The following is a 26,749-nucleotide window of genomic DNA, read 5'->3' as shown; positions in this document are numbered from 1 at the left end:
TTTTATAGTAGCGGCGAGCTATTTTTTTGTATGGGCTACCCAATCAAGCAGCACTGTCGTTGCCCCCGACGGAGCGGGGCAGATACCTCTGCAAGACATTGACGTCTGCCGGCTTGATGGCCAAAATGAGTTGAACGACAGGTATGTTAGCTATTGAAAGTAGTTTGGTTTCATTTCTGTTAGAACTTTTTTTTCATCTCAGTCTCATCGTTTACTTCTTGGCTTTCATTCCGCGCCACTATCAGAACATTGTCATTGAGAATCCATTCGTCTGTTCTTAACTTTTCTACGACATGTTGTTGGCGTAAGTTCGGCCTGTTCCATTGTTAGACTAAATGACTCGTAATGACGAAAAAAATGTGCTTCATTTCTTGTTGCTGCAATTTTTTTAGTGCAAACAAAGAATAATTAGACATTTACATCTACTCGAAAAGCGTCTTGAAGGTTGCCCACGAAATTTTTGCTGCATTACACCAACGTTTTCATTCCCATTTTCTAAAAAAAACACTGGATACTTGTCTTAAACACATTAGCGACGTTAACCAGTGAGTTTTCTTTAAATTAATTTGTTTCAAGTCATTTACTTATTTCATTCTTGATTTTTTCACCTCAGAGTCTCTTCGTACATTTTTTACTCTGCCGGATTGGGTTCAACGGGACAGAGTACGGTGGAAAATCCGTTAAAGGGCTACAGACGGCAACCACCCTGTAAAACGTATGGCGAAAACGTCTTTGGCCTTAACAAACCCATCATAATCATCCCCTTCCCCTAATTCGTTCACAATCATATCACACAATCAATAATAAATATGAATTTTCAAATGCATTTTTAATATTTTAAAATAGAATAAACAAAAATAAGTCATTAAAAACAAATTTGATTTGTTTTTTTTGCGCAATTTAAAAAAATTGTGAATTTCAATCACGAATTCAACATATAAAAAATTGCCTAATGAATTAGACCGTATTTAAGAATAGGGAATCAAATTAAGTTTAAATTAAATCAATTCATAGATTATAGAACAAAAACCTATATTTTTACTATACCCTCGAGAGGCGAGGGCCCTCCTAACCTAGCGAACATGGCGGGAATCTTGGGATCCTTTACTAAACGACCGCCGTTTCTTCCAAGAGACTGGGATAGCGCGAGAGTGCACTTTTCCTATTATATCGTGCTGAAACCAAGAAGTTAGAGTTGGGCTATCAAATAACAGCCTTATGGAAAGTTGGATCCCACACCCTTGCTACCTATTAATTAGAGTGTAGCAGAGACTTGACGTTGGTCGTTCCTGACCAATTTATCAAGTGATCCAGTGCACGAAGAATTCTACCAGAAGTCAATGACTAAGAATTTTATAGAAAGCTACGCGTGACGCTTATTGGCCAAGGAAGAAGAAGAGCGACCCAACCGATATTGGCGGCCCCATTTCGGTGTACCAATGGCCTCTGGACGTCGAGAATTGCGCTTAGTATTCGCCGCGGCGTTAAAGTATCACGAAAGTAGCCTTAACAACTACGTCATGGCAAAACTGACCCTTCAAAACCCACTTCCCGCCGTTCGTTTCCGTTCTTCGTTTCCAAGAAGGAGTGGTTGCCTGGGCCCACGACATCGTCGCCATGTTTAGTCGCATTTGATGCAACCGTGGATGGAGGAGAGGCAGATGGTGCCATTCTGCGCAACATCTACGTCAACGACTACCTCGACTCCGGCAGGTGCATGGAAGAAGCGTAATGGTGAGCGACAGCAGTAAATGGGTTGGTCAAGAGCGGCGACTTTCATCTAGACCATTGGGTGTCGAACGACATCCGTCTCTTAGTGAAACTCCCGCCATTCGACTCAAAGAGTAACAAGTTTATCAACATTGGAGCTTACGACGCGGAGATCATCCTTGGAATCACAGAGAGGCCTGCCACTAACATTTTGGGGTTCCGAATGAAATTAATACACATCACCTACACGAGTGTTGAACTTTTATCGAAAAGGCGGGTCTTTTTTACCCTTAGGGAACTGCTGCAAAACTTACTGTGAAGGCCAAAATTTGACTAGAAGAACTGGGCTTAAAAGGATTGAAGTGAGATGTTCCAGACACTGGTTCAGATCGTGAATGCTGGGAGCAGTTCTTCGGTGCAATGGAGCAGCTGCAGAAAATAGAATTCTCCCGCTGTATCTTTGCGCATAAGGAAAATATCTTCCGTACGAAATTGGATAACTTCGTTGACGCCTCAGAATAGGCCACATGCTACGTCCAGTGTGTATAAAGACCATAAAGTAATTGTCGTCACTCGTCAAATCAGTGACATAATATCAGTAGCGCTCCCACTCGAATCAATTCGCGTCAAAAATCGCAATTCGAGCTGAATTGCTTTTTTGAAAACGCAATTTGAGTTGAATATGAATTGATTCAAATTGCCAAAAACTCAATTCGAATCCATTCGAATGGAATTCGAATCGATTCGAATGAAATCACGAAAAATTCTAAAAATTCATTTTTTTAATTAAACAAGAAATATTACACAAAAACATCCATAATTTTAACTGTTTTAATTAATTGCAGTAGAATATCACTTAAATTGACTGGATTTAGTGATAATTCAATAATAATAGAATATTTTTCCATTTGAAAGAACCCTAACAATACCCATCCCCTTCGGTAATCGAAACGAAGAGGTGGCACATCTAGCGGTCGAAATTGAAACTAAAAATATTTTCAAAAATTTTGCCACATTTGCCACGAATTGACCCAAATATTCGTGAATATTCACAATAAATATTCATGAATCGGGAAATGAATATTTAGGTAAATTTCCATGAATATTTACCCAAAAATATCACAATTCAAATGAATATGAATTTTGATTTTTCCAATTCGAGTTGAACTGAATATTCGAAAAATCTCAAAAAACGCAATTCAAGTTGAATCGATTCGAATCAATTCGAATCGATTCGAATCAAACGCAATTCGGGTGGGAGCGCTAAATATCAGTCCACGGTTGATGGTTCGAATCACAAAAATTTTTCATATAACTGAACACTATGATTGGGAAGTCGACTACTGCTAAGACATCTAAGCGTAAAAAAATGTTTGCTCTCTGAAATCATCATTCAATCCCATTTTCACCAATATTTTAACGTCAATAACAACATCTGAAAAGTAACATACAAACAAGAATGAAATTAGCATTCTAAATAAGATCGCTGACATGGAAGTTTGGAAAAAGTGCCACAAGCTTATCTGCGTGCCACACTTTAGACATTGGTACCGGGAGAATTCCCAGCAGACGAAGATTGGTCGAAACCGTATTGGAGTATCTGAAGGCTCCTAAGACACTATCTTCTACTGCAACTGCGGCCGTTTTGCTAACCGTTTCCTCCCGTTTTATGGCACTCTTTAGGAGATTGATCATTCCATGACGTTCGTGCTGCGTTCGTGAAATGCTTGAGTTATCGAAACTCTCACGTAGTCTTCCTCCATCTGTTTGGAAATTTACTGTACTGACAGTTTAGTTCCTTTAGATTGTCCTATTACATAATGATATTTCTACATCTAATGACCAAAAAACTGATTTTTAGCACCAACCTGAATATCAAGCATGATTGAGCGGGACATCGCGATGCAATGTTCTTTTAAGACGTCATCTAGTATGGGAATTATCTTTTTTTTTCATTTCGATGTAGTTACACTGCCGTTCAATCAAAAGGCTAATATAATTCAGTACGAATACAATTCCTAATTTAAGATAATGGTGACACAAAATTTGTCCATCGTACCAAAGTCGTATCCGCATGTGATTCCAGTAAATCATACCTATAACACCAATAATGTTAGTTGTTTCACTTTTAAGTTATCCCTAGCGAAAATATGACAATTAATAACATTAAATTGCTGTAGATAACCAAATCAAAGTAATCTTGGAACATTAAATGACATAGAAGATAAAAGTGGGAAATCGAAATTGCTGTAGGTATAATACAACCAAAGAAATACAGTAACTTACTGAGAATTTCAAGTCCTCCAACAACATTTGGCTGTTACTTAGTATGTCCTTAGAGTTCACTAGCTTTATCAACAATTTCTCTGTGTAAAAAAATTGGTGGTAATCTTGTTATAGAGAAGTTCATTATGTAAAGCGTAATTTAATTTGAAGTCAATTTAAATGAAGCAATAGTTTTAGCATTTATTCATTTAATCTTCTCGTCCTTATCTCTAAGAAATTTGTGATAGGAGACTAGTGTGTCAGGTAACCTGGAACAAAATCAAATTTTGCAGATTTGTTTGCCATTGTAACGGCAACTGCAGCAACAGTTTGCATTGTGTCGATGGAGGACTCAAGTAATTCCTATTAGTGTCCCATGAAATCTTCAAATTTCTTCCAGATAGTATCGATGTCTTTAAAAATTTTGCTTGTATCGCAATACTCCTTCTTGTTTGAGACGAAACCGTGTTTAACACTTTTTATTATTTCCACATTTTATGTGGACTACACTTGTGCGCGTAACCAGCAATATGTACTAGCAATTGGGTTTGGAGGCATCGCACATTTCTCTCCCTTGTATATTCTGTCAGACTGTCGTTTTTTTTAGTACGGATCGTTACTTTCCGGCCGGATTGAAGTCTCGTTAAAAAATGACCCGAAAGTATTGAACGTGTTAATTTGGTCTGGGAAAGGGGGGTTGGGTTGGGCCAGGGATTTTCATCCTTCAGGTCGACTTCACCTTAACCATTAGTCGCAAATCAAAGTAAGTGCTTGATCGCAAAAATGCCAACTGGTCTTGGATCACGTAAAATAGATCTAGTTGTTATATGGCGTTTTAGTTCACAAATCTAAGACCATATTTTATACAATTTGACTCAGAACTTAAAAATTTCGAAAGCATTACTCAGTAGCCTGGTGTTGAGTGAAGCACATCTAGTTCTACTTTTCATTTATCCATTTTCAAAACTTTAGTTTTGACATTTTATTTCTTGTCTTTCTTTTGTGTTACTGAGATGAAATTTTTTGGTACGATAGAAAATACGGTTTTAAGAGTAAATTACATTTCCAACATTGTTAGAGACGACATCGAGGTTAGCCGTTGGATTGACATCGGAACAGTAGTAAGTGTAAAAACATATGTTAATTCTCGTAAGATAATGTGAGTTTGGAAACATTGCATTACATTTTTACAAAGATCGTCACGTTCCAGTATCAGTTATCGAGTAGAAATTTTTGAAACGTTTTTGGATTCGTTAAAATTACGGTAAATTTCTCTCAATCAATGGCTGTTGGAATTTAAAAGTTATCAAGTGCCAACGAATTAACGACACATTTGCTGGAGACAATAGGGGTTCGAATGAAATTTAACACCTGAAGAAAATCAACGTACCCATCACTAGTTGGAATTTATATGCAACAAATAGCATCATGTCATCATCGTCAGATTAAAAAATGTCGGAATTGGAAAATCAGACAGACAAGCTAATTTCATGTTCGACAGCAGTCTTAATGGTTTTTCATATAGAGTTACTCTGGAATTGCTGTGTGTGGAAGTTCTTTTGCAGTTTCTCTACTCTGGATGTTGGTTATTCCAAAGTTAGCACTTCATGAGGTAACAAATTACATTAACCAATTGTATGTTTGGAAAAATTACATTTGAATAATGTGTAAAACAACTTTAAAATGAAATTCAATTGGATGTTCTCATTTTTATTTACTCTGAATTGAACGTAGATTAGTTAAAATTGACCTACTACTCTAAAGAAATACGGCCTACTTAACTCTAGGCCTAAATTCGAGCTATAGCCCTGTTGTGAAGCTTTTTCTTCCAATGCCCTTCCGATCATTCTAACTGGGATGTGGCGTATCTATCGTTCAGATCCCAATTATATTCCCATTAGTAACAACAAATTTGAAAAATATTCATATCATCAATATAAGTTGAAAATTCCAAAAATTAAATCTGAAAAGTAATAAAAGAGGTTTTCAGCTAAATTCAAATACATATTAAAAATAAATTCACTGTATTACTTCTCACTCGTCAGTTAATTAAACATAGTTGAAGTTACAAGCACACTAATTTAGAATGTTATGAAAGTCAATTGGGACATTCTCTTATGTAAAATGAGAAAAAGGGACTTAATTTTAATTTGGTTTCAACCACTGGTCTGCAATTCGGAATTCAAAGCTATTACTTCTCAATAACAAGAACGGGAGAATTTCTGAAATTCAGTATTTATAGTTCCGAGTTAACACGACCTCACCTTTGTTCAAGAGAAGAAGCAGAAAGCGGTTATAATAAGGACAAATTGGCCTATAACAAATTTGTCAATTAGAATGTTACAACACAAGATAATAGGGTTATGGCAAAAATTTGCCACAAGGATATGTTGAATTTCTTAAATTATGATTGAAACAGCAAAATTATCCGGAAAATAGGTCAGGAACTTGAAATTTGGACTGTTCCTGCGGACTACCTTGTTACCTTCCAGAACATAGAAGAGAATGGTCATCTTTAATTGCTTCTACTTTATGCTTTCACCAAGTCTGGCAACATAATCATGTTCTGTCGTGTATTACGGAACGTCAGCGTGGTGGATGAGGATACCAAATCAAAACAAGCACTAATTTGCTTTCGTCAAACTGAAGCTGAATGAATGGAGGACAGAATTGAACTACATATATTTCAGCAAAGGGGTTGGTTTTGGTGGGAGTAGTGGGCGGAAGAAAAGAGAGACGCAAAAAGTTTCCAGTAGTAGATTGACCACCGTCAAGAGTGCAACTCCCAACTAAGTTCTCGTTTCTCAGTGTCAATTTTTACTCCGTTTATTTCCATAAACACAAACTCTCGTCACCCGAGTCTCAAAAAATCGTGTGATTACGACAAAAAATTTTGTGGTGTTTTTTTGTGTGTCGATCACCCTCATTCATCAATTTGCATTTTGTTATCAACTTTAGAATCATCAAGAGTACCCTTAAAAAATCGTGTGATTACGACAAACAAGTTTTTGGTGTTGTTGTTTGTCGATCATCATAATTCATCAATTTGGATTTTGTTATCAACTTTGAAATCATCATGAATACCCGAGTTCTCGCCGCTCTCGTTTCGCTCGACGTGAGATTGATGTTGCCTTCGTATTTCCGTTTGGGTGGCGGCGGTGGACGTCCGCGGATGGACGTCCGCGGAGTTAGTACTCTCATAGGTATTTTTATTCTTTACAGTATCTCCAATATTCTCTTGTTTATTTATATCGTTTGGCTAAAAGAGAGACGAAATGAAAAATAAGAAAAAGAGACTCCCAACCTGGACACTTTCTCTGTTCCTTTGCCAGATGTCTCCAGTCGGTGGGGTTTCATAATTCATAAATTTCAGCGAGGGTGTATAGGAGATTTTGGCAGCGGTGGGATGATTGATGGAATAGCGGCGTCTATATTAATTGAAATCAAGTTGCCCCATCTCTGCTGTGCTGACTTAAGAAATGGCTTGATTGTCCGCCATCCGCCAGTGATTACCTTTTTGTGACCATCTTTTTCATTTTTTCAGGTGGATCCTTGTTTGAAGATACTCTTGCCACTGGCCGTCCGGGATCGGATTCGACGGCCCCGCTCTTCCTGAAAGAACACGAGGACGCGTACGTGGTCAAGAGCAAAGCGGGAACGCTCTCGTGCCGTGCCGCTCACGCACTCCAACTTTATTTCATCTGCAACGGCGAGGAGGTGAGGGCCAAGCACCACTCTGCTCATGAGTTTGTCGATCCCATGACGGGCATCCGCCAGCTGGAAGTCAAGGTGGACATTAGCCGCAACGACGTCTAGGAATACTTTGGACTGGACGGCTACTGCTGCGAGTGCATCGCTTGGTCTTCCTTCGGGCAAGTCAAGTCCCGCCGAGCCAAAGTCATCGTCGCATGTGAATCACACCACCCTTTGTTTTTCTTCTTCTTCTTTCGACTCTCGGCTGCTGCCAGCTAATTACCATCACACCAGCAGACATTTGGTTCTCTTCTTCTTTTTCTTCTCCGGTCGTTTTCCCTTTTCTTTCCCGCACCGTTTCGTGTTTTTATTTTATGGCGGCGACGCTCTACCGTTGACGGATGGCATTAGTTTAGGCAACTCAAATTGTATTGAATTCGAGATAATGTCGTGGTGGGTGTATATTTCCTTCGATTAGATCGATCTGATGCATCTGACGATAAACATTGTTTTTTGTTTTCTTTGGTTGCTTTCTGCATTTTCATTTTCTGATTGAATTAAGATTACAACATGGAATCCGACCGTGGTTATTTGCGATGGGGGGAAAGTGGGAGAAATCGATGATGTCACTATTACCGTGTGATCGCATTACGCGCAGGGAATTGGGCACGGCGGGGCTTCGGTAATAATGAGCTCTTAAAAATGAGGCAGGTGTGGATAGTTTCCAACGGGGTTTCCATGACGAAGCCTTCTCCTTCTTCTCAAGTTGTCGTATTTGAATAGGGCTTATACTGACTCGTGGCGTTTACAAGTCAAATAACAAGTTGCTAATGCCTTTTCTGATAACGTTTTGAAATTCTTGCCCGTAATCCCAACATGGATTTTGGAAATGGCAGTCGTAAACTGCTAACTTTTTGACATTCAAATCTCCCTCGAATAAGCAACGGATTTATTTCCTTTTTTTCTAAATTCAAGAAAATAATGCGTGCCATTTCGAATTTTATTGGTTGAATTTATTTCTTCATTCGGGAAAAAATGTTGATTCCCTTATCGTTTCTTTCCGTTATACATTCGTCTACTCGTCGCGTTCGGTCACGCGCCAAAAATTTTCTTCAGTGGATTGGGGGGGAGGAGGTGGAGAGAACCCGAAGAAAAGGGAAGTTTTCCGAGGGCGTCAGTTATCGACTGGTGAAGTTGACAGATGTTTAATGGGCGAACAGCTGAATCGGACAGAACATTTCTATACACGCAAAGGAATTATATTTTTTTCTTTCTCGAAAAAAGTTTAATTTCGGTTACACAAGTTTTGATAGTCGTTAAAGTAAATGGCTGGGTGATTCGTTAGAAAAAAAAAGTTGTTTGTCGACTCTTGTGAAAATTGGACTCGTTCAATTCTTGTATTTGACGTTAAAAGTGAGAAAAAGAGACTTCCATTTTTACTAGTGATACTAGTGATTTTACTAGTGATAAAATTCATCTGCATCTGGCAACGCCTGACGGGAGTGAGGGAGGCGTGTACAGTGCAGTGGACGACGCCATTGATACTTCGGCCTAAAAGTCACAACTTTAATACGTGTCGTTACTGGAAATAGAGATAAAGACTCAACTTCTCTCTCAAGTCCGGCTTCCGGTAGCCCCCTTTTTAAAATTGTATATTTAATATTTGGTCGAGTTCATTTAACTTTCAAATGTTGACATATTTCATCATTTGGTTTCATTTGGTTTTTTTATTTTCCAGGGTTTGTTCAGACGGAGCATTCAACAAAAGATCCAGTATAGGCCGTGCACCAAGAATCAGCAGTGCTCCATTCTGCGCATCAATCGCAATCGATTCCAATACTGTCGACTCAAAAAGTGCATCGCTGTTGGAATGAGCCGTGATGGTGAGTTGTTGTTCTCTGGTGTATATATATTTTCCATGTCAACCAAAGTGTGGGGGTCAAACGTTCAGCATTCAGGAGCTATATAGGAGGTAAAATTGGTGATATACTATAGCAAAGCTGCAATATGGGTCTTTTACCTCATTGGGAGCGAACATTTTTCTCCGAGTTCTCGATTGTGAAATGAACTCGTGGAAAACACATACCATTTCATCAATACTTTGGTTGAGTAATAATAGTAGAAGAGTACCGTTGGAAACTCCGCCTACTCCATCCTGGGTACGAGCTGTGGCCGGGGCTCCCATCACCATCTCTTCGGTGTGTATATCCATGGCCCCAGTGAACTAGATTCTCGTTAGTCAACTAGTTCACCTCCTACCATGTGTGACTGTTGTTCTTGCGAATTATTTTTTCTTGTACTTTTTTCTATAAAAAGAGAGAAAGGATTATTTTCAAAAAGTAAATGAAGTGTCAAGAGTATAACGTGGCGTCCAACACGGCCGTTTTAATGTCGGCACGCCCAATGACGTGGGCTCAAAGGCGCCCATGTCGAATGGATAACAGTTCCGTTCAAGGTACTTTTTTATTATTATTTCCCAATACACATTTCCGATTGCTTTGATTAGAAAAGACAGAATTTATCCTCCTTTCATGGAATGGCCAAGATTCCTAGTTGTGGGTGGAGAGAGAAAGAGTGTTGTTGTTGCTGCATCCTATTTGCGTTATAGAGATAGTTAGAAAAGGGCGCCAAGGTTTCTCAGCTTCGCGTAACGACCGCTACAAGTCCCCTCTGTCGTCTATTTTCTCTCCCACCGAACCCATAACCGAACCTAGTTGATTGTCGAAGACCATCACGAAAGCACTTGTCCAGCACACTGTTCGGTTGCTTCGAGTTTTATTGAATTGAAATAGTAGAGAAATAGGAAAAAGTGTTTTAAGGAATGAAAGATGGATCGTTCCGGAGAAGAAGAATGGCCAATTTTTAAAAGACTTTTAATTGCAGTCCCTGATAGTAATGGTGTGAAGTGAAAGTGATTTTGTGTGTGTTGATTTCATTTTTTCATTTATTTGATTTTATTTATTTTTATAGCTGTTCGATTAGGTAATGTACCGAAGCGGGAAAAGGCCAAGATTTTGGCGGCCATGCAGTCGGTGAACGCAAGACTGACTGAGCGTTCACTTCCGGCCGAATTTGATGATGAAGTTCAGTTATTTCAATCTGTCGTCTTCGCCCACATGGAGACGTGCGATTTCACCCGCAAAAAAGTCCAAATTTTGAACAGCAACAACACTAGCAGCAACAACAACAACAATCCAGTCCTAATCATCACCGTCGAAAAGCTCAACTCCATTTTCCTCCTGCTGGAAGCCTTCGGCAACTGCCACACGGCCAACAACACCAACGCCACCTAATTCAACAACATCTTCTCCCTGGACTTTGACCAGTCGTGACAAATTGCGGCCGCATCCATCCAGGTGCTGATGCCGGAGCGGGAGCGAGTCACACGCCAGCCCGACGGCGAACCTTCGTTGAACGTCTATTACGAACTGGTGGCCGGCGCAACGTTCGAGCTCAGACGCTATTTGCAGCTGGACAGCGTCAGCGGTGGCGGCCCTAACACCGAGCCGTGCGCCTACATGACACCGCTGCAGTCGGCCGAGGATCGGCAAAAGGTGGCCGTCAGTTACGCCCGTCTCGTCGCAGCTCTGGAATCTTTGTGCGTCGCCGAAACCGATAGTCGATGCATCTGGTCCATCTTGGACGCCATCTACTATCTGGGTGTGGCCGGAACCATGCGAGGTAATAACACTTGAGAAATATGGAAATAAAAAAAAGTTATCGACTCATTTCACCTGGAAACTTTTTTCATTTTTCGTTTTTTGATTTTATTTGCCCGGCAGGTGTTACCAACAACAAGATCGTTTTCGCCCGACCGGCTGCCGCCCAGCGGGCCGCCATCCTTTTGGGAATCGGATCCCTGGAAGATTTGGTCCAGTTGGCCTTTTACGCCACGCACGTCCTGGGCGCCTTGATGAATCGTCGATCGTGGCCGTCGACACTCCTTGATTCCAGAATCCGTCCACGACCACCACCACGACGACGTCTTCGATGGCGACCACTTTCCAGGACCTGTGCCACAACTACACGCAGGAGCGCCTGCAGCTGCTCTTCCACGAAACGACCATCACGGCCCAGTTTAACCCTGTTTAACCAGAATGGACAGTGTCGTCCGCCAAACTGGCCAGCACGTAGAATTGGAAGCGGAATGGGAAGCCGCTTTCAACCTTCACTGCCAACAGGCACAAAACCTCACCCTTATTTTTCATTGGTGCGCCTCATATCGCAAAGTCCTTCTTAAATCCACCAGAGAAGCCCTGAAAAAGTTTCAAGAACTACAGCCGAACAAGCAGCAGCCCAAGAACGCCGTTACGCTCTTGAACTTTACGCATCTCTTCCACGATTACGACGTCTCCACGCAACCGGTCAGCGTTCACCTTCCGCTATCGCGAATAATCTCCGGATTGTTGCTGGCCCTGCCCAAACACGGACTCGAATGGGATTGCTCGGAGATGACGCTGGAAGCGAAACCAACTCTCCTCCAGTTGATGGAAACTGATGGCGCAAGTGCAAGCCGGAATGTGGCGTCACAACGGCCGATTTCGACGCTAACCAACACCTGCTGGCCAAGCAGACGACTTCTTCCACCAAACAGAGCAAAGCCGAAGAAGACGGAATCCGCCGAACGATATTCATCGCAGAAGAGTTTCCCCGTCTCATCATCATCTTGTCACTGGAGAGATTCACGCCCGGCATTGGACAGGTAAATTTCGCCCAAGTTCAATCTATTTGACATCCATTAATTAAAATCACTTTCAAAAATAGGTGGATGAAGATGAGTGTCTTAGCCACGAAGTGCTTCACCTGTTGTGTGTGGAATCCCAGGGACATGCGGCACTCAATCGGGCCCTCCCGGAAGATAGTCACCACGAGACGGGAATGGAGCGTGTGGCTGACTAAGTGTTCGTCTGCCGCAAACCGTTGCAGGGGTCCGGCCGCAGCGTCTTTTCGCTCAAACCAGAATTCTATGGAGACTACAATGTGTACCACTAGTCCACTACCACTACAGCCGCAAAGATCAGTCTCGATCGTGCTGTGAACGACATTGGAACTTCTAGAACATCTGGATGGTCCAAGTAGTAAGTCGTGATTCGTTTATTTACACTATACAAGCTGTTGTTTGAAAATGGGTTAAAAGTTTCTGCCCAACCGAAATAGTTTTACCCACATTGATTACGTCAAGCATGTGGTCACCACCGGCATTAGGTTTCTTGATGTTATAAAGTCTCGTACTTTTTTGGCAAAGTTTCATCATTTTGAATTGTTGAATCTCTATTCCGTCTCAATAGAATAACAAGTGTCTAATCAATTTTGTAGTACAACATCAAATGCAATTTCACTGCCAACGTGCTGGCTGCAGGATCTTTTCAGATGGAATTCGATATTCTTCTGCTTTTGTTTTCTTTCTTTTATTCGTCGTAAAGATTCGATTTTTCCTGTCCTTTGTGTGATGCCATCGTCCACAGCCATTCCCCAGCTTTTTTTGTCGGGAGAAATTGTGTACACTCTCTTTACATCTCAGTCAGGCAACCACACACACCCACTTGTGATCACGCAAGTCAAGTGTCAATAGGAAGTGTAATGAAATTCCCGCCAGCCCGCCTTTGTAAAATTTAATTTGGGGCTCTTGCGGTGTGCATCACGTGAACATATTCAAAACACATCCGAGCGTTTCAAATAGCAGCCGCTGCTGGTGGCAGCATGTTCGAATCTCTTGTGCTATTTTGTTTTGTTTGGGCTTATTTTTTATTTTCTCTCGCATATCGTTTTCCAAGGCTTTAAGAGATTGCTAAATTGCTTTTTCCAGGAATTAATGTGTGTAACAGCCGGTATCCTGGGAGGAGGAAATGGCATTCGAAAAGAACTCTGTTCGTGCTACTACTACGGTCTAGTAGCAGTTGTAGTGATATGCATATATATATACTTTATGAAGCGGGAGCGGCTAGGGACCGTAGTCGACCACAAGCTTGCGAGAGATCCCAAGTTTGTTATATGACGAAGCTATGGCTAGTAGCTTGTACGTATATGTCAGCTCTTGTATATTTACGTATACCAAAAAAACAAGTCTTTTTCTTTTATTCTTTTTATTATATTTCCTTTTATTTCCATCAGAGAACAACCGGAAGGATCAGACCGACTAATTTAAAATATTGATATTTTCGTCATTTTTCTAGTTTTTGAGCGATTTATTTGATATTTCGGGCGTAACATCTGGGTCCAAACTTTTGAAAATCTTTTTAGACAAGTTGGCTCGAAGAAAAGAAAAGACAAAGCTGAAAAAAACAACGTGACGGTTCGTGACGCACTCCGATAGCACCAGAGAAAAGGAAGCTTTAAAGAAGTCTTCGAAGAAAAAGTTTCAGCGCATTATATATTACAATACATTTACATTACAATAAGTTTCAGCACATTATATATTACGATACATTTTGATTACAACAGCGCATTTAGGATAAATAATCAACATTTACCGGCTTTGCTTGTCTTTTTAGCGCACATCCAGTAATTCTTGTTTTCCACAAAACAGGCAGGTGGCTTTCCGTCACAGTGGCAAAGTAAATTACCTTTACTATCCGTCAGATAGTACTGGAACTTTTCTTGATCCTTCGATCGCTTGAGAAAGTCAATGATGTTGACATTTGATCCACGTACCACTTCCATTTGTTTGTTTTGATTTAGTATCCGATTTTTTCGGAAATTTTCTTCTAAATCCAACCGCAAGCGTTTCTCTTGAATCAGTTCTCGTTCTAGGAAAGTAATCCTCTCGTTCAAATGGGAGTAAGTTGCCGCTTGAAAACTGGGCTGCTGGTAGGCAAACTTGTTGCTATTCTCAAACACCTTGAAAGAAACAAATTTGTCAGATCAACAAACAGTCAAACAGTTAAAAGAAAAGATGAAAAACTTACGGGCGCTTTGGGTTCTTCCAATCTTCGAATTGGTGTCGCTTCATCCGCGCTGGATGCAGAAGAAACGGGCGCCGCTGGACATCTTTCTCCGTTGTGATCGTCACGACTGTGCGTCCTTCAATCGAAACGAATAAAAACAAACAAAAAAGACTAAACGCACAAAACAGTCAGTCAATGAAGAACAATTAAATTCCAACTCATTTTTTACAAGACCATTCATTGCTGGGTCCAGTTCCACGGAGAAATGGCTGCTGCTGCTGCCATTCCACCAGCAGGTCGTGGCATTATCAACCAACAAGTGGCTGCTGCTGCTGCCATTCCACCAGCAGGTCGTGGCATTATCAACCAACAAGTGGCTGCTGCTGCTGCCATTCCACCAGCAGGTCGTGGCATTATCAACCAAAAAGTGGCTGCTGCTGCTGCCATTCCACCAGCAGGTCGTGGCATTATCAATCACAAAATTGCAGTTGCTGCTGTTATTCGGCCAGCAGGTCGTGGCATTATCAACCAACAAGTGGCTGCTGCTGCTGCCATTCCACCAGCAGGTCGTGGCATTATCAATCACCAAATGGCTGCTGCTGGTGCCATTCCGCGTGTGCGCCAGGACCAACATGTTCAGCCACACATGTTGGTCCTTCAAAACCTTTTTGATTTTGTCACCGGTGTCCTAAGGTCGGGGGCGACCATTAAGACTTACCGAACGTTATCGGGTTACGAGACAACTTATGCCGTTCAAGGTAATTCATTTTTTAATTCATGTTTATATTATTATTTATTAATAATTTCCTTTTTCTTACAGGAGATGTATTTGTGGCTCGCTACCACTCCAGTACCAACTACGTGGCCGACAACAAGCGCGAGGCCGGTGCCCTATTCCTAAATCATTTGATTGATGTTGGCGCGGTGATCATGAATGGCACCATGATCACCGCAGGCCCACATCTCGAAAATTACATCTCGGATCTAGATCTGGGAAGATGGGGCAATTATAACGTCCACAATGCACGTAGCAATGTCGAAAGACATCTCCGCAGCAACGACATCAGGGTACAGGAGTATGGAGTACCAGAACGATACCGCTGCAATCTGCAGTATCCCAAATATGGAGAAGGTAAGAATTTGTTTTAAAATTACAAACAAATTTCATCTAATTTTTTTTAAACATTTTAGTTATAATAGAAGTCGAAGAATTTGCAGAGAGGAAACAGGAAGCCAAAAATCTGGCTTATGTGAATAGGGAGCGTGGTAAACTCCTCCACCACCACCTCCGCCACGAGATAATCCATTCTCTTTGCGGGAATCATCTCCTCGATGTGGGCGATAGTCGCCATCTCTGGCGGGAGCAGGTCCTCGGTAATCGCGATCTCCATCACGACGGTCTCCTTCACGGCGATCTCCGTCACGACGATCAGCTCCACCACTGGGTCGGGGAGGACGATATTCATTTCCTCCGCCGCTGCTCCCCCTACCACCCGGCTCCGGGAATTTAGCCGAATTTGAATTATAAAAAAATTATGTGATCTTTGCGTCGTCTGACGGTTTGATGTCTAATCCGTCGGATCCGGCGACTTCCGTCAAGTACGACGACATCAACTTGACGCCCAATTGCGTTGTGACTTACGACGAACTGTCGACCCTTTGTAATAAATCTCAAAAAGATACGGCCTGCCAGCTGACGTGATTTCCAACGGTCTTCCTTTGATCGATACAAGCAAGGTAACCGGAACTCTCCAATTACTTTTTTTTTGTTTCTTTCTTCATTCTAGAAAAGGTCAAAACCATTTGCCCTCCCTCCATCGTATTCAACTGGCCGAGAGAATATGGCTGGCATTCAAAAATGGCACGTTCTCTTCGCTGGATCTTTGCTGCTGATCACAGTGCAACGTGAACTAGACACTGAACGTCTTGGCTTGATTTTTTATGTTTTGTTTTGTTTTGTTTTTGTTTTGCAGACAGCCATTCATTTTTTGCACACGCACTTAGTTTGTATAATTAATTCATGCACACCCTTAGTTAGACCTTCAATAACCTTCCATGCATGCACGCAACCAGGACACCCCATTTTTCTGTAAATTGGGTATTGCAGTCGTTATCCGATTTAAATATTTGCACCAAAAGCTTATGGATGTCGTAATACTAGCTAATTCGCAAGAAAGCGAATTTCAAAAAACAAAACACAAAGTGTTACCACACTTCTTCTCCAAAATACTTAATTTCGTGAAAAGCAGAAATTAATAAAATATTATCTATACCCCTCAGTGGCTCCTATCTTTTTTTTACCCAAAAGTTAAAGATACTAAAAAAAATAGCCCGAAAAAAATTAAGTTATTCCGAAATACCGAAAAAATGATCCAATACAAGATAGTATCTGGAAAAAACAGTAAAGATAAAATATTTCCTAATTTTTATGGTGGGCTAAAAATAAGATAAGTTAAGGTAAGATACAAGTTATTTTTAGCAAAAAAAAAAGAAAAAGAACATTTGAGTCGATAAATTGTTGAATTTCTGCATTGGGATGAATTTGCAAACAATACATCACACGCAATGTGTTTAAAAATAAAGAAAAATTACGCTATCAGAAGATTAAAATCTCAGAGAGTAGGCCTACAAAGACTCAGAGTCTCAGACGAAAAAAAACCACGACTAATTCGCTGAAAGAATGGCTTAAAGTCTGCAACGTCCTGTGAGGAGTCAGCTGTAAGCTCTGTCTTCTGAAATCTGAAGTCTGAACAGCCTTTGCTTAAAATTTTTTTAATTTCATCCCTAAAAGTAAATCATTTTTCTACCACTAGATGGGATCTTAAGTATTTTATGTTTTAGGGCAAAAGTTACCAGAATTTTCAGACCCTAAAGTTGAAAATACTGAATTTTAACTGAATTTTACGCAAGATAGAAGAAACCAAAAAGATACCAAAAATATCTTATCTTAACTTATCTTTTAAAAGATAGGAGCCAGCCATACCCGTAATTGACAACGTTTGTTGTCAACGAGTCCTGCCTCCACGGCTCCGCCTCTAGCAGACTAGTCTCTAGCAGACTAGTAGACTGAGACTCTCTCTCGTCACCTTTTACTGTGATGTTGTGGTTTGGGAAAGACGCCATGATCGCCGAGTAGAACTAGGGAAGAAAAAAGAGAGGAGAAGGTGGGCATCAATATGGAATTGGGAAGCGGATTATACCCGAGTTCGCAACAACACGTGATTATTGTAAGTATTCTTTGATCATTTTTTTTTAAATTTTGTTCTCTGGGAAAAATTCATTCCCGGCTTGACTGTCGATGATAGTTAACCCATTTCTTTCGTTTTTATTGAATTTAAGGTGACTTGCAATTCCGTGCTGGATCTGTCAGATTTGAAGGCCGGCGTCATCAACCGTCCCAAGGAACCGGAATGCGCTGCTGCGCTTCGTCGAGCGCTGGTTCAAAACTCTTCACACGTTCAGTCAAGTGGACGCCGGTGGTACCCAATTTCAACTTCGTCTGAATCTGTCCAGCGCCGACAACGGAACCAGCGCTCCTCCTTTGCCTTGCGACTACGATACGGCCAGCCCGAGACCCGTCCTCCAGGCCAGCTGAATGGAGCCAAAACCAGTCGAAGGCTGTTTTCACACGGAGCAGGCCGGCATCTATCCAAAGTACGGTGACTCGTTGAAGAAGAAGATTTGTTTTTAAATTAAAAGTTGCTGATTTTACAATTTTGTTTTGTTTTTACCCCCGTTGGAACAGGGACGTTCACGTGATATAATTGGATAACGGCCAGGCCGAAGAATCTAAGAATAATAATAAGAACAACAACAACATCACCAACGGGAGCAGCAGCATCCACATTCACTTAACGGCCGGTGGATGGACGGCCGGGGAGATGATTCAGCCGCACGACGTGGCTCCGTTCTCAAATCAGCCCAACCTGTCGTGTGGATCGTCTCTTCCACCCCCGTCCTGACGGGCTCTCCCCTGATCCTGGCAGAGCACCAGGTGGAGATTGGCGGACTTTCAGCCCGGCAACAAGCCGACGTGCACAGCATCAGGAATCTACCGTCAGAGTTTGCTCTTTTGATCTTATCGGTGACGGCCGATCTTAATCCGCCCGTCTTGTATGTCAAAGCAACGCCGGCCACCAACAGGATCGAGATAGTCATCGGCAAGAAGCAGCAGCAGCAACTCCGCCTTCTATCGTCAGGTAATAGAGACTGTGGGGTCCATTTGGGAGTTGCCGCTTGCCTCATCCGTCCTCCGTTCTTCCTCCTTCGTCTTTCGTCTCCCTCCCACCACCACCACCACCCCTATCCGCTAAATTCACTGGAAAACAGCTGTGTCTCGTCCATCACGGCGACTGACAAGTCGGAGCTAATTAAAACGTCTTCATTTTTTTGTTTTTTTTTGTCGTGCGTGAGAGCTGGGGACGCACACAGTCATGGGAGGGGGAGGGAGGGAGAGAGAATGTTTCCGAGTGACTCACAAACTTAATGAATTTTTTTTTGTTGTCCTATAATTATTAATTGCATTTTTCTTTTTTTCCTTGGGTATCCACTCTCGTCGTTTTCCTTTTGCTCCCCCCTCTATCTAGGTCAACACTTATTGAAGATGCGGGCAAACCACCATTACAACAAGTCGAGAGCCTCAGCGGAGCTTCCAGCCACAGTTCACCTTCTATGGAGTTGGGCGTCCACAGTTTTGAGCGCAGTGGCGGAGGCGGTGGCTACGGCCAGCAGCACACGCCCAATCGAGGTATGATGATGAGCAATTCATGGCCGGCAGTGAGTGAGATAAATGGCCATTGGACACGAGCACATTAACATCCCCCAACTCCCAATTTCATTTTGTTGTTAGTGTAATGTCAAAAATGCTTCAATCCTTTGATGTCGTTATCTTGTGTCTAGTTTTTTGTAGTTGTAGTCGGGAGGGTGGAGGGGCGCTTATAAACTTATGCCAAGTGCTTCCCATAATGCTAATGAACCCTGCGTGAATTGCTTGGGGGAATTCATTTTATTTATTTTTTATTTTTTAAGAAAATAAAAAGAACCGGATCGCAGCGGAGTGTGGCCTGGACTCTGCAGCAGTCAGTCCACGTTCAATGCAATTCGAATTATTTGACGGACGCTCTGCTCAGGAACATGGCAGAAGCCTTGGGCGTCATCGGACTCTTCCTCAACGACCGCGGCTGTGCCGGCAAGCGCAACGCCACTCACTGGACGGTCAAGACCCACGTCACCTCCTGTGGCAGCACCTCACGAATGGACGGAAAACTGACCACCTACTCGAATGCAGTAAACTTGAAACTTCTCAACCTTCCATTTTGCCCACTGGATTACCATCGTTGACGCTCTTGTATCGCAGGTTCATATCCAGTTGGGAGCTGCCCAGGCCCCACAGAACGACGTCAAAGACTTTGAGGGCTCGGGACTGGACGGCTATCCGTCAAGTGTTGCCCGACAGGTGGCCATCCCCATCCATTGCCACTCTGAGCCCAATTTCCCGATTGGTTTCGGCAACAAGTTGGATGGCGACAAGGTCATGGTATGTGGGAATTTGTTTTTGAAAGAGCAGTTTCGACCTTCATTGAATTTTTTTAAGTTAATACTTTACATTTTCATTGTAAAAATGAACAAGGATTGTTCTAACACTGACGTCGATTTGCCAGTGGTGGGTCAGACGGAGCTTTACCATATGGAGATTCATCGCAACAAGGAGTGGGCGAGTGGACTATTCCGGTTGTCACTGAAGCCATGAATGAGGCCAGAAAGGCCGAAGTGGTTTTTGACGAAACTCTGCACGTCCGTACTTGGATCGACGGAGGTAAAAAAAGGAACAACATTTTCTCTCTCATTTTTAAAATATTTTCCCGTCGAAATAAGTTTGACCTCATTTAAAACTAATCGATTCATTTTCCATGGTTCTCGTCACCAGTGTCTTACATGCAGAGCGTAACGGAAAAGTGCTGGGTGTCGAACAGCCATATCCTTACAAATCTAGAAAATATGCTCTAATTAAATCGACGAAACAAGTAGTAAACTCGTCTACATTGAAATTGCAACTAAACTATGAAAAATGATTAATTTTCTAATGTGATATACATTCTAAATTGTTCCTATTCTTTAGAAATCGTAGGAAAATAGCCAAATAATCTTGGTTTAAAAAATGGAAAAGGAAACAGCAAAATAATGAAAGTATTTGACTCGAGATGGTGTTACTCCTTAGATGTTTGGTCTCTTTCCGCTTCAGTTTGTTTCATAAACATATTGAGTGTTGGGGTATTAGTTAAGGTGTCAGTTTTTCCTAGCAGTAATCTTTGAAAAAAAAAGAGTTGAAAACTTTTTTGTTTTAGGAAATAATGCCAACGTAGAGGGAAAAAAACAAATTTAAAAGAGCTTCTGTAAGGTTCGACGACGTCACAAAAGGTTTACTGTCGACTATGACGTGAAACTCATCCTCTAGGTGGATAATGGATGACTGTCTTCATTTTTTCTCATTTAAAGTGGTGTTGAGTGAAGCCGATTCCTTAAAATAGAAAACAATGAAGTAAATGTTCCTGGAATATTTTGCACGAAACATTGAAACACATTTACCTCTTTGGCATAATAGATGTATTCGATAGCATATAGGAATCTAAAAGGTTTGGTTTGAAGATTGATCAATTACAGAATGTTAACTCGCCATGCGGCTGCAAAAAATTGTTCACATTAATTAAGTGATGCAGCAAAAGTTATTGGAATTACTTAGGAAATAGACTTCTTTCAACACAGGGCAGTGATTTTTCATAAAATTATAAATTTCAAGATATGATCCTTCTTTAATTTCTTGTCGGCGATCAAGTTGTGTAATGTTGAAAAGATTTATGATGTTGTCCTTGTTTCCATTTTTTGCTACAAGATTCTTTAGTTTTTTAAAGTTTTCACCGTAGGATTGAGAATCAAAATCTATTAAAATAAAACAATACTCATTAATCACCCAGAAAGCATAAAAAACCAAGCAAATGAAATATCAAAATTACATTGAATACCAATTGCGTTCGGAGTCCTTTTTGCAGCAGGACTTTCGTCAACAGCAGTGACTCTTGGACGTCCACCCTGACCAGAAAATTTGTGATTCGCAAGTCGCCTTTTGCCTTCAAAATCCTCTTCATTTTGAGATACAACATGCTCTGAGGAAGAAGAAAATTGATCAAATTTAAGAAATTTATATCTCAATTCAAATTTCATTAACTTACCAATGTTGCAACTTTGTTTTCGCTTTATCAATAATAATTGCAGGATATTTGGCAATGAGTTGGTCAACAACCAAACGAATTGAATTTGGGTCTGGATGAATAGTTAACTCTTCAATAGATTTGGCTAAGATTCGACAAATGCTATTGTAATCGTTGTTATCCAAACTTGCTGAAATATTCTTCAATTTGTTATCTATGGTGAATCCATAACAATTGGGAGGTTTGAATTCTTTCATATTCAGAGTTTGGTGTTGAAATCTTGTTATCTCTAATACAGGCCAAAATTCTTTGTGGACTTGTTCTTCCTCGTTGATTTCATCAACTGTTTCATTTAAAATAAATTTATATGAGCATAAAAGAAATTTGTTTAATGTATCTATAAAATTCAAGAATACCCGATACACTTGAAGTGAAAATGGATAGCTGGTTGTCTGTTGATTGTAGAGTCTAGAGAGGTAGATGGACACTCAGCTTCATGTGGTAGGCCTACACTTTTATTAGAACGAAGAGAACTTGGTTCAGTTCTCACACGTGCTGAATGTCAAAAGAAGTTGAGATGGAAATGTTAAAGTATCTGAACTGTAATACATCAATTAAAAAGAAATACCACTTGAGTAGCTATTATCACGTTCCACTGAGAAAGTTTTTTTGGAACTATTGCTACACACATGGGGATTATAATGTGATCCGCTGTTGTTGGGACGGACAGAAGCTTGTTTAGTAGTAAATCCTGCATGTTGGAAATATTTTAAAGGATGGGAACTAAATACATGTAAATCTTTTGAAAAATTAAACTGGAATATCAATTGAAACATAAATACCTATTTCGTGGTTAGACTCAAGTAGCGGCGTTGACAAAGCAATCTGTGAACTATGATTAGGTGCTTTAACATCACTTGAAACTTTATGTATGTGTAGTTGTAATTCACAATGGTCTTTAAGTGGTTCTTCGTAATTAAACCGAACAATTTTTCCTGCCTTATGTACACTTTCAATCAAAAAGTTTATATTTAACAAATTGGTGAAAGATGCAGAGTTTGTTTATGGAGTTTAAGAGATATTAATATCCATTTCCACACTCACTTGTCCCAATGTGTTTTGTACTGGGTTTGTCTGTAATCCCCTTCAAATTGTTTTCCATATTGTTCAACTGAAAACTTTTGGGTCCAAAAATTGGTCTTAAGCAGCAACGCAACAAATTGCTTATAATTATTTGCTGAAGATCAACATCAGAGATACGGGTGATGAAGATAAGTTTACAAAAAAAGAGGATTCTTGTGTCCCCTCTCATGTTTGTAACTTTATTGGAGACCTCAATTTGCCAATCAGACCGGGTTAATTTTTACTTCCTATTCGTATAAAGGTTCTCCCAAACGAGTAAACTATGGCTCTCTTCTTTCTGGTAGTGTTTTCATTCGCATCTCTAAGATTTTATACCTACCCAATTCTCAACAGGCCCTTTTAATTGTAAAAGAATTGGAATACTTATCAAAGAAAACTTTTATTCCTAGACCAATTGATGGTGTTTTTTTCTCTAGCTTTCCAGAGCAAACAGCAAACTTGACAGGAATCAAACATAAATCCTTTGGCTTTTGATCCTGTCGAAAAAGTTAGGAAATGTTTTTTTATGAACAAAGAAGATGCAGGAATTTTTATTGTTACTGCTTTGGATCAGAAAATTTGAAACTAATTTGTTAATAAACAGCATTCCTATTTTATTGAGCTTGAGTCATTTCTTATTTTTTTTTTATTTCTATAAAATATTTAATTTTTACGCTAGACAATTATATTATTTGGCATTAAAGCAGCCGAAAATAGGGGAACAATAAGTAATTATAGCGCGAATTATTTAGCAGATAGCGAGTAAGAGTTATTACTGCATGCAAAGTTCCAAACTGCCGTCTTCTCAGCCTCATGTGCTGAGAAGTTTGTCTCAATCAGAATCGTGTTTATTAAGTTCCTTTCAATTTTTGATTTTTAATTGTACAATTATACGAAAATGGAGTCGTCATCATTTCATGAAGAGACTTCTCAAGATTCTTAAAACAAGCTGGCTACTGCCGATTCCAAATTAATGGTTTTTATTGATTTTGTGGAATATATCCCTACCATTTATTAATTTCGCATATAATTAGGCTTAGTCTAGGACGAGCAGAGGACCCTAATTTTTGAAGACATTGGGTGCGCTTGGTGGGATGGGAGAACAATTGTTTTACAAAAAATAGACACATTGTAAAACAATATTTTCTCTATTACCTTGCAAACAATAGGGACGATCCCAACAAATTTAGACCACCACAATCAATTTTAGTAACAAAATAGGGACACAGGCATTATAACATATGAACAAAATTCCTGTTTTCTAGCCTGATTTTTAGCCTATGCAAAGTGTTATTTTTTAGCCAAAGATGGTTAATATTATTGATACATTAATAGCTCACGAATCGAAATCATAGAGATATGTCGTTTATTATCTCGTTTTGCTATTTTTTTAAATTTGCGTCCCTTAAACTCGCGTAAAGACAGTGGATATCCAGTAGGCTACACCTGCCAGCAAAGTATGCAAGAAAGTCGAGCGTTGTCCAATTGAAATGTTTCTTAGCTAAAACGACAAGACAAATGGGCAAGTTAAACACACCGAGGGGTTCACCACTACAAAATGTTTTCCTATACCCTACCAAAATTACGCAAGTTTCGAGCCTATCTATACGCGAACAGTTAACCAAATTCCGCAAATTATAGCTAGCCTTACCTTTCTGGCAGACGTGGAGGTAGATGGAATAGTCTTCGACCGCCTTGAAGTGTTCCACGGTAAACGCCAACTGATCGTGTCTGAGGTAGCATTTGCCCAGCACGGCCGGAGTTGCGCATGACGCAAAAACCCACTCCATGTGGCACAAGTCAACAAAGTCCGCGGTTGTTCTCGTAAACTGCACGCAGCTATTGTGAAACCAGCGAATGCAAAAACCGCAATGGCATCGCAAAACTTGACCCAACTACTCGCTGGCATTTAGGAAATTGGCACACGATCAGCTCGGCATGCACATCGAGTGCGTACTAGATAAAAACGTGATACTGTAATTATTTTCGGCCTTTTACTGGTCACACACGCTGCTGGTCTAAAGCCAAATACCTGCATCGATGACGGGGAAGTGGTGAGTGCATGGTCGACCTTAATCTTGTTTCGTCCTTGCGGCGCTTGGTTGACGCGCTGAATGATACCTGTTTTTACCAAGCAAAGCGTTATCGTTTCATCTCGCACTCTCCATCCTCACTAAGCGTGATGTCATGTTGTTACGTCACATTTGATGGAACGTCGGTTGTTGACATCCGAAACACAGCTCACTTACAACGACATCAGAAAAAAAATTAAAAGTAGGGACTCACCTACATTTGCGAAATACAGATAGGCGAAACCCTATGGTCGAAAGCCTTACCGGAACATATTGCTTAGTATGGCACTGCGCAAGTCAGCAGCCAAGAGCATCGTCTCGTTAATCATCGATGGGTTCACCACTAAACAACTTTTGGTTTCTTTTTGTACCAGAAAGAGGTAAATTTCAACAAACTTTAAGAAAAACACGCAAATTTTGAAGCATCCCCTTTTTATTTTGTACACCCAAAGCTTCAAAGAGGAACCATTCGCAACTTACCTCCCACTTTGCTGCGCGGTGAGATAAAGCTTGTCAAATACATCTGTAGCACGTTTCCTGGACTCGCTTGAAATCCATGCACACATAAACAACAGCTTTTTTGTGGGCTTTGGCGAATTGTCTTGTGGCGGTGCATAGCTCGGTGATTCTAGGATAGATGGTTACGATGCGATGGTTGATCGCAGAGTGAGCAAACTGGAACGTTGTTGGTGACGTAAGGCGATACGCGCACCGCGCTGGGAGAGGAAAAAACTTCGGCGATTCCAAGACTTGCCGACACTTGCCTACAAACATACAGGGCAAAGTCGAACTTTGCATTATTATTTAAAATAAATCTAAATTTCGTCAAAGCCAAGGAACGTGATAAATTCGTCAGCTGGAAGAATTGCAAAGGAAAGAGCAGCACTAGCCGGCGCCAGGCCGTTTTCTCTCTTTCACTCTTCACGACTGTTTTGGCGTAAGCTTCGATTTTTGCGATGGCTTTTCTCAACTTTGTGGGCGAATCGCGCACTACATAGTTGCTTGGGACGGCTTTGTTTTTGTTTCTTGGCACTGCAAAGTAAAAAATAGAATTAGTTATGTGTAATTAAAGGTCCGTTTCAACCGGTTCGTTTGGACCGTTTTTACGGCTTCTACTTTGGTTAGAAATCGGTTTGAATGACCATGGGAAATAATGAAAAGGATTTTACATATTTTTCTCCTTCTATATATGTCTGTCCATTTTAAGATTTGAAATTTAAAGCTTTAAAGATTGATTGTTCTTTTTTTACATCGTGAAAGTTTAACTTATTGTTTTCATAAAATCTAAATTTCAAGACCAGTCACAGTTTCCCATTTTTAAAAGTCGTTTTCATAAAACTAAAATGCAAAGAAAACAATAACATTGCATTTTTAAAACTTTACTAAACTAGACAACTGCAAACTAAACTATATTGCACCGTGTAAACTAATAATCTACAACAATCAAACCTGTTCGTAATGGGATAGGGAGACCAGACGAAGGAAATTGAGTTTATCCCCGTTTTGCTAAAAAATAGAACAGTTACATAAACAGAACACTTTATTGAATATTTACGTGTAGAAAATTCTTCTATATTCTCCGGGTTACACTCCGTCTTCCCTCTGGATACACGTCCACCTTACATCTTCGTCTCAATCTAACTACTCCTTTTCCTCTTCACTCTCCTCCGGTCTTCTCGGCGTTTTCCTCTCAACGATTGAGTTGCGTTGCCTTATTCGTAGAATCCGGATGACTTTGGGTGTCCTCTAATGGTCCTTTCTTCCCGGCGCGTAGCACTAGTTCATGACACATCACAAT

At 40.6% G+C, this 26,749-nt stretch overlaps 1 protein-coding gene and 1 pseudogene across 1 annotated transcript; both read left to right on the top strand.

The window, feature by feature from the left end:
* Nucleotides 1-9,019: 9,019 nt before the first annotated feature.
* Nucleotides 9,020-11,877, top strand: LOC124209615 (annotated as a pseudogene).
* Nucleotides 11,766-12,706, top strand: LOC124202655. The gene is made up of 2 exons (XM_046599006.1): nt 11,766-12,370; nt 12,433-12,706. Exons 1-2 carry the CDS (start codon nt 11,766-11,768, stop codon nt 12,704-12,706), a joined length of 879 nt encoding a protein of 292 aa, XP_046454962.1.
* The last annotated feature ends 14,043 nt before the right edge of the window (nt 12,707-26,749 follow it).

The sequence above is a fragment of the Daphnia pulex genome, chromosome 2, assembly GCF_021134715.1.
Source record: "Daphnia pulex isolate KAP4 chromosome 2, ASM2113471v1".
In the NCBI taxonomy this organism is placed as follows: Eukaryota; Metazoa; Arthropoda; class Branchiopoda; order Diplostraca; family Daphniidae; genus Daphnia; species Daphnia pulex.
This window is presented reverse-complemented; position numbering and strand designations above follow the sequence as displayed.

Bases quoted from the DNA above. Each gene is read 5' to 3' on its own strand.
- LOC124202655 (XM_046599006.1), top strand. From the start codon at position 11,766: ATGGACAGTGTCGTCCGCCAAACTGGCCAGCACGTAGAATTGGAAGCG. The intron at 12,371-12,432 runs GTAAATTTCGCC...TTTCAAAAATAG, and splicing joins TCACGCCCGGCATTGGACAG to GTGGATGAAGATGAGTGTCT.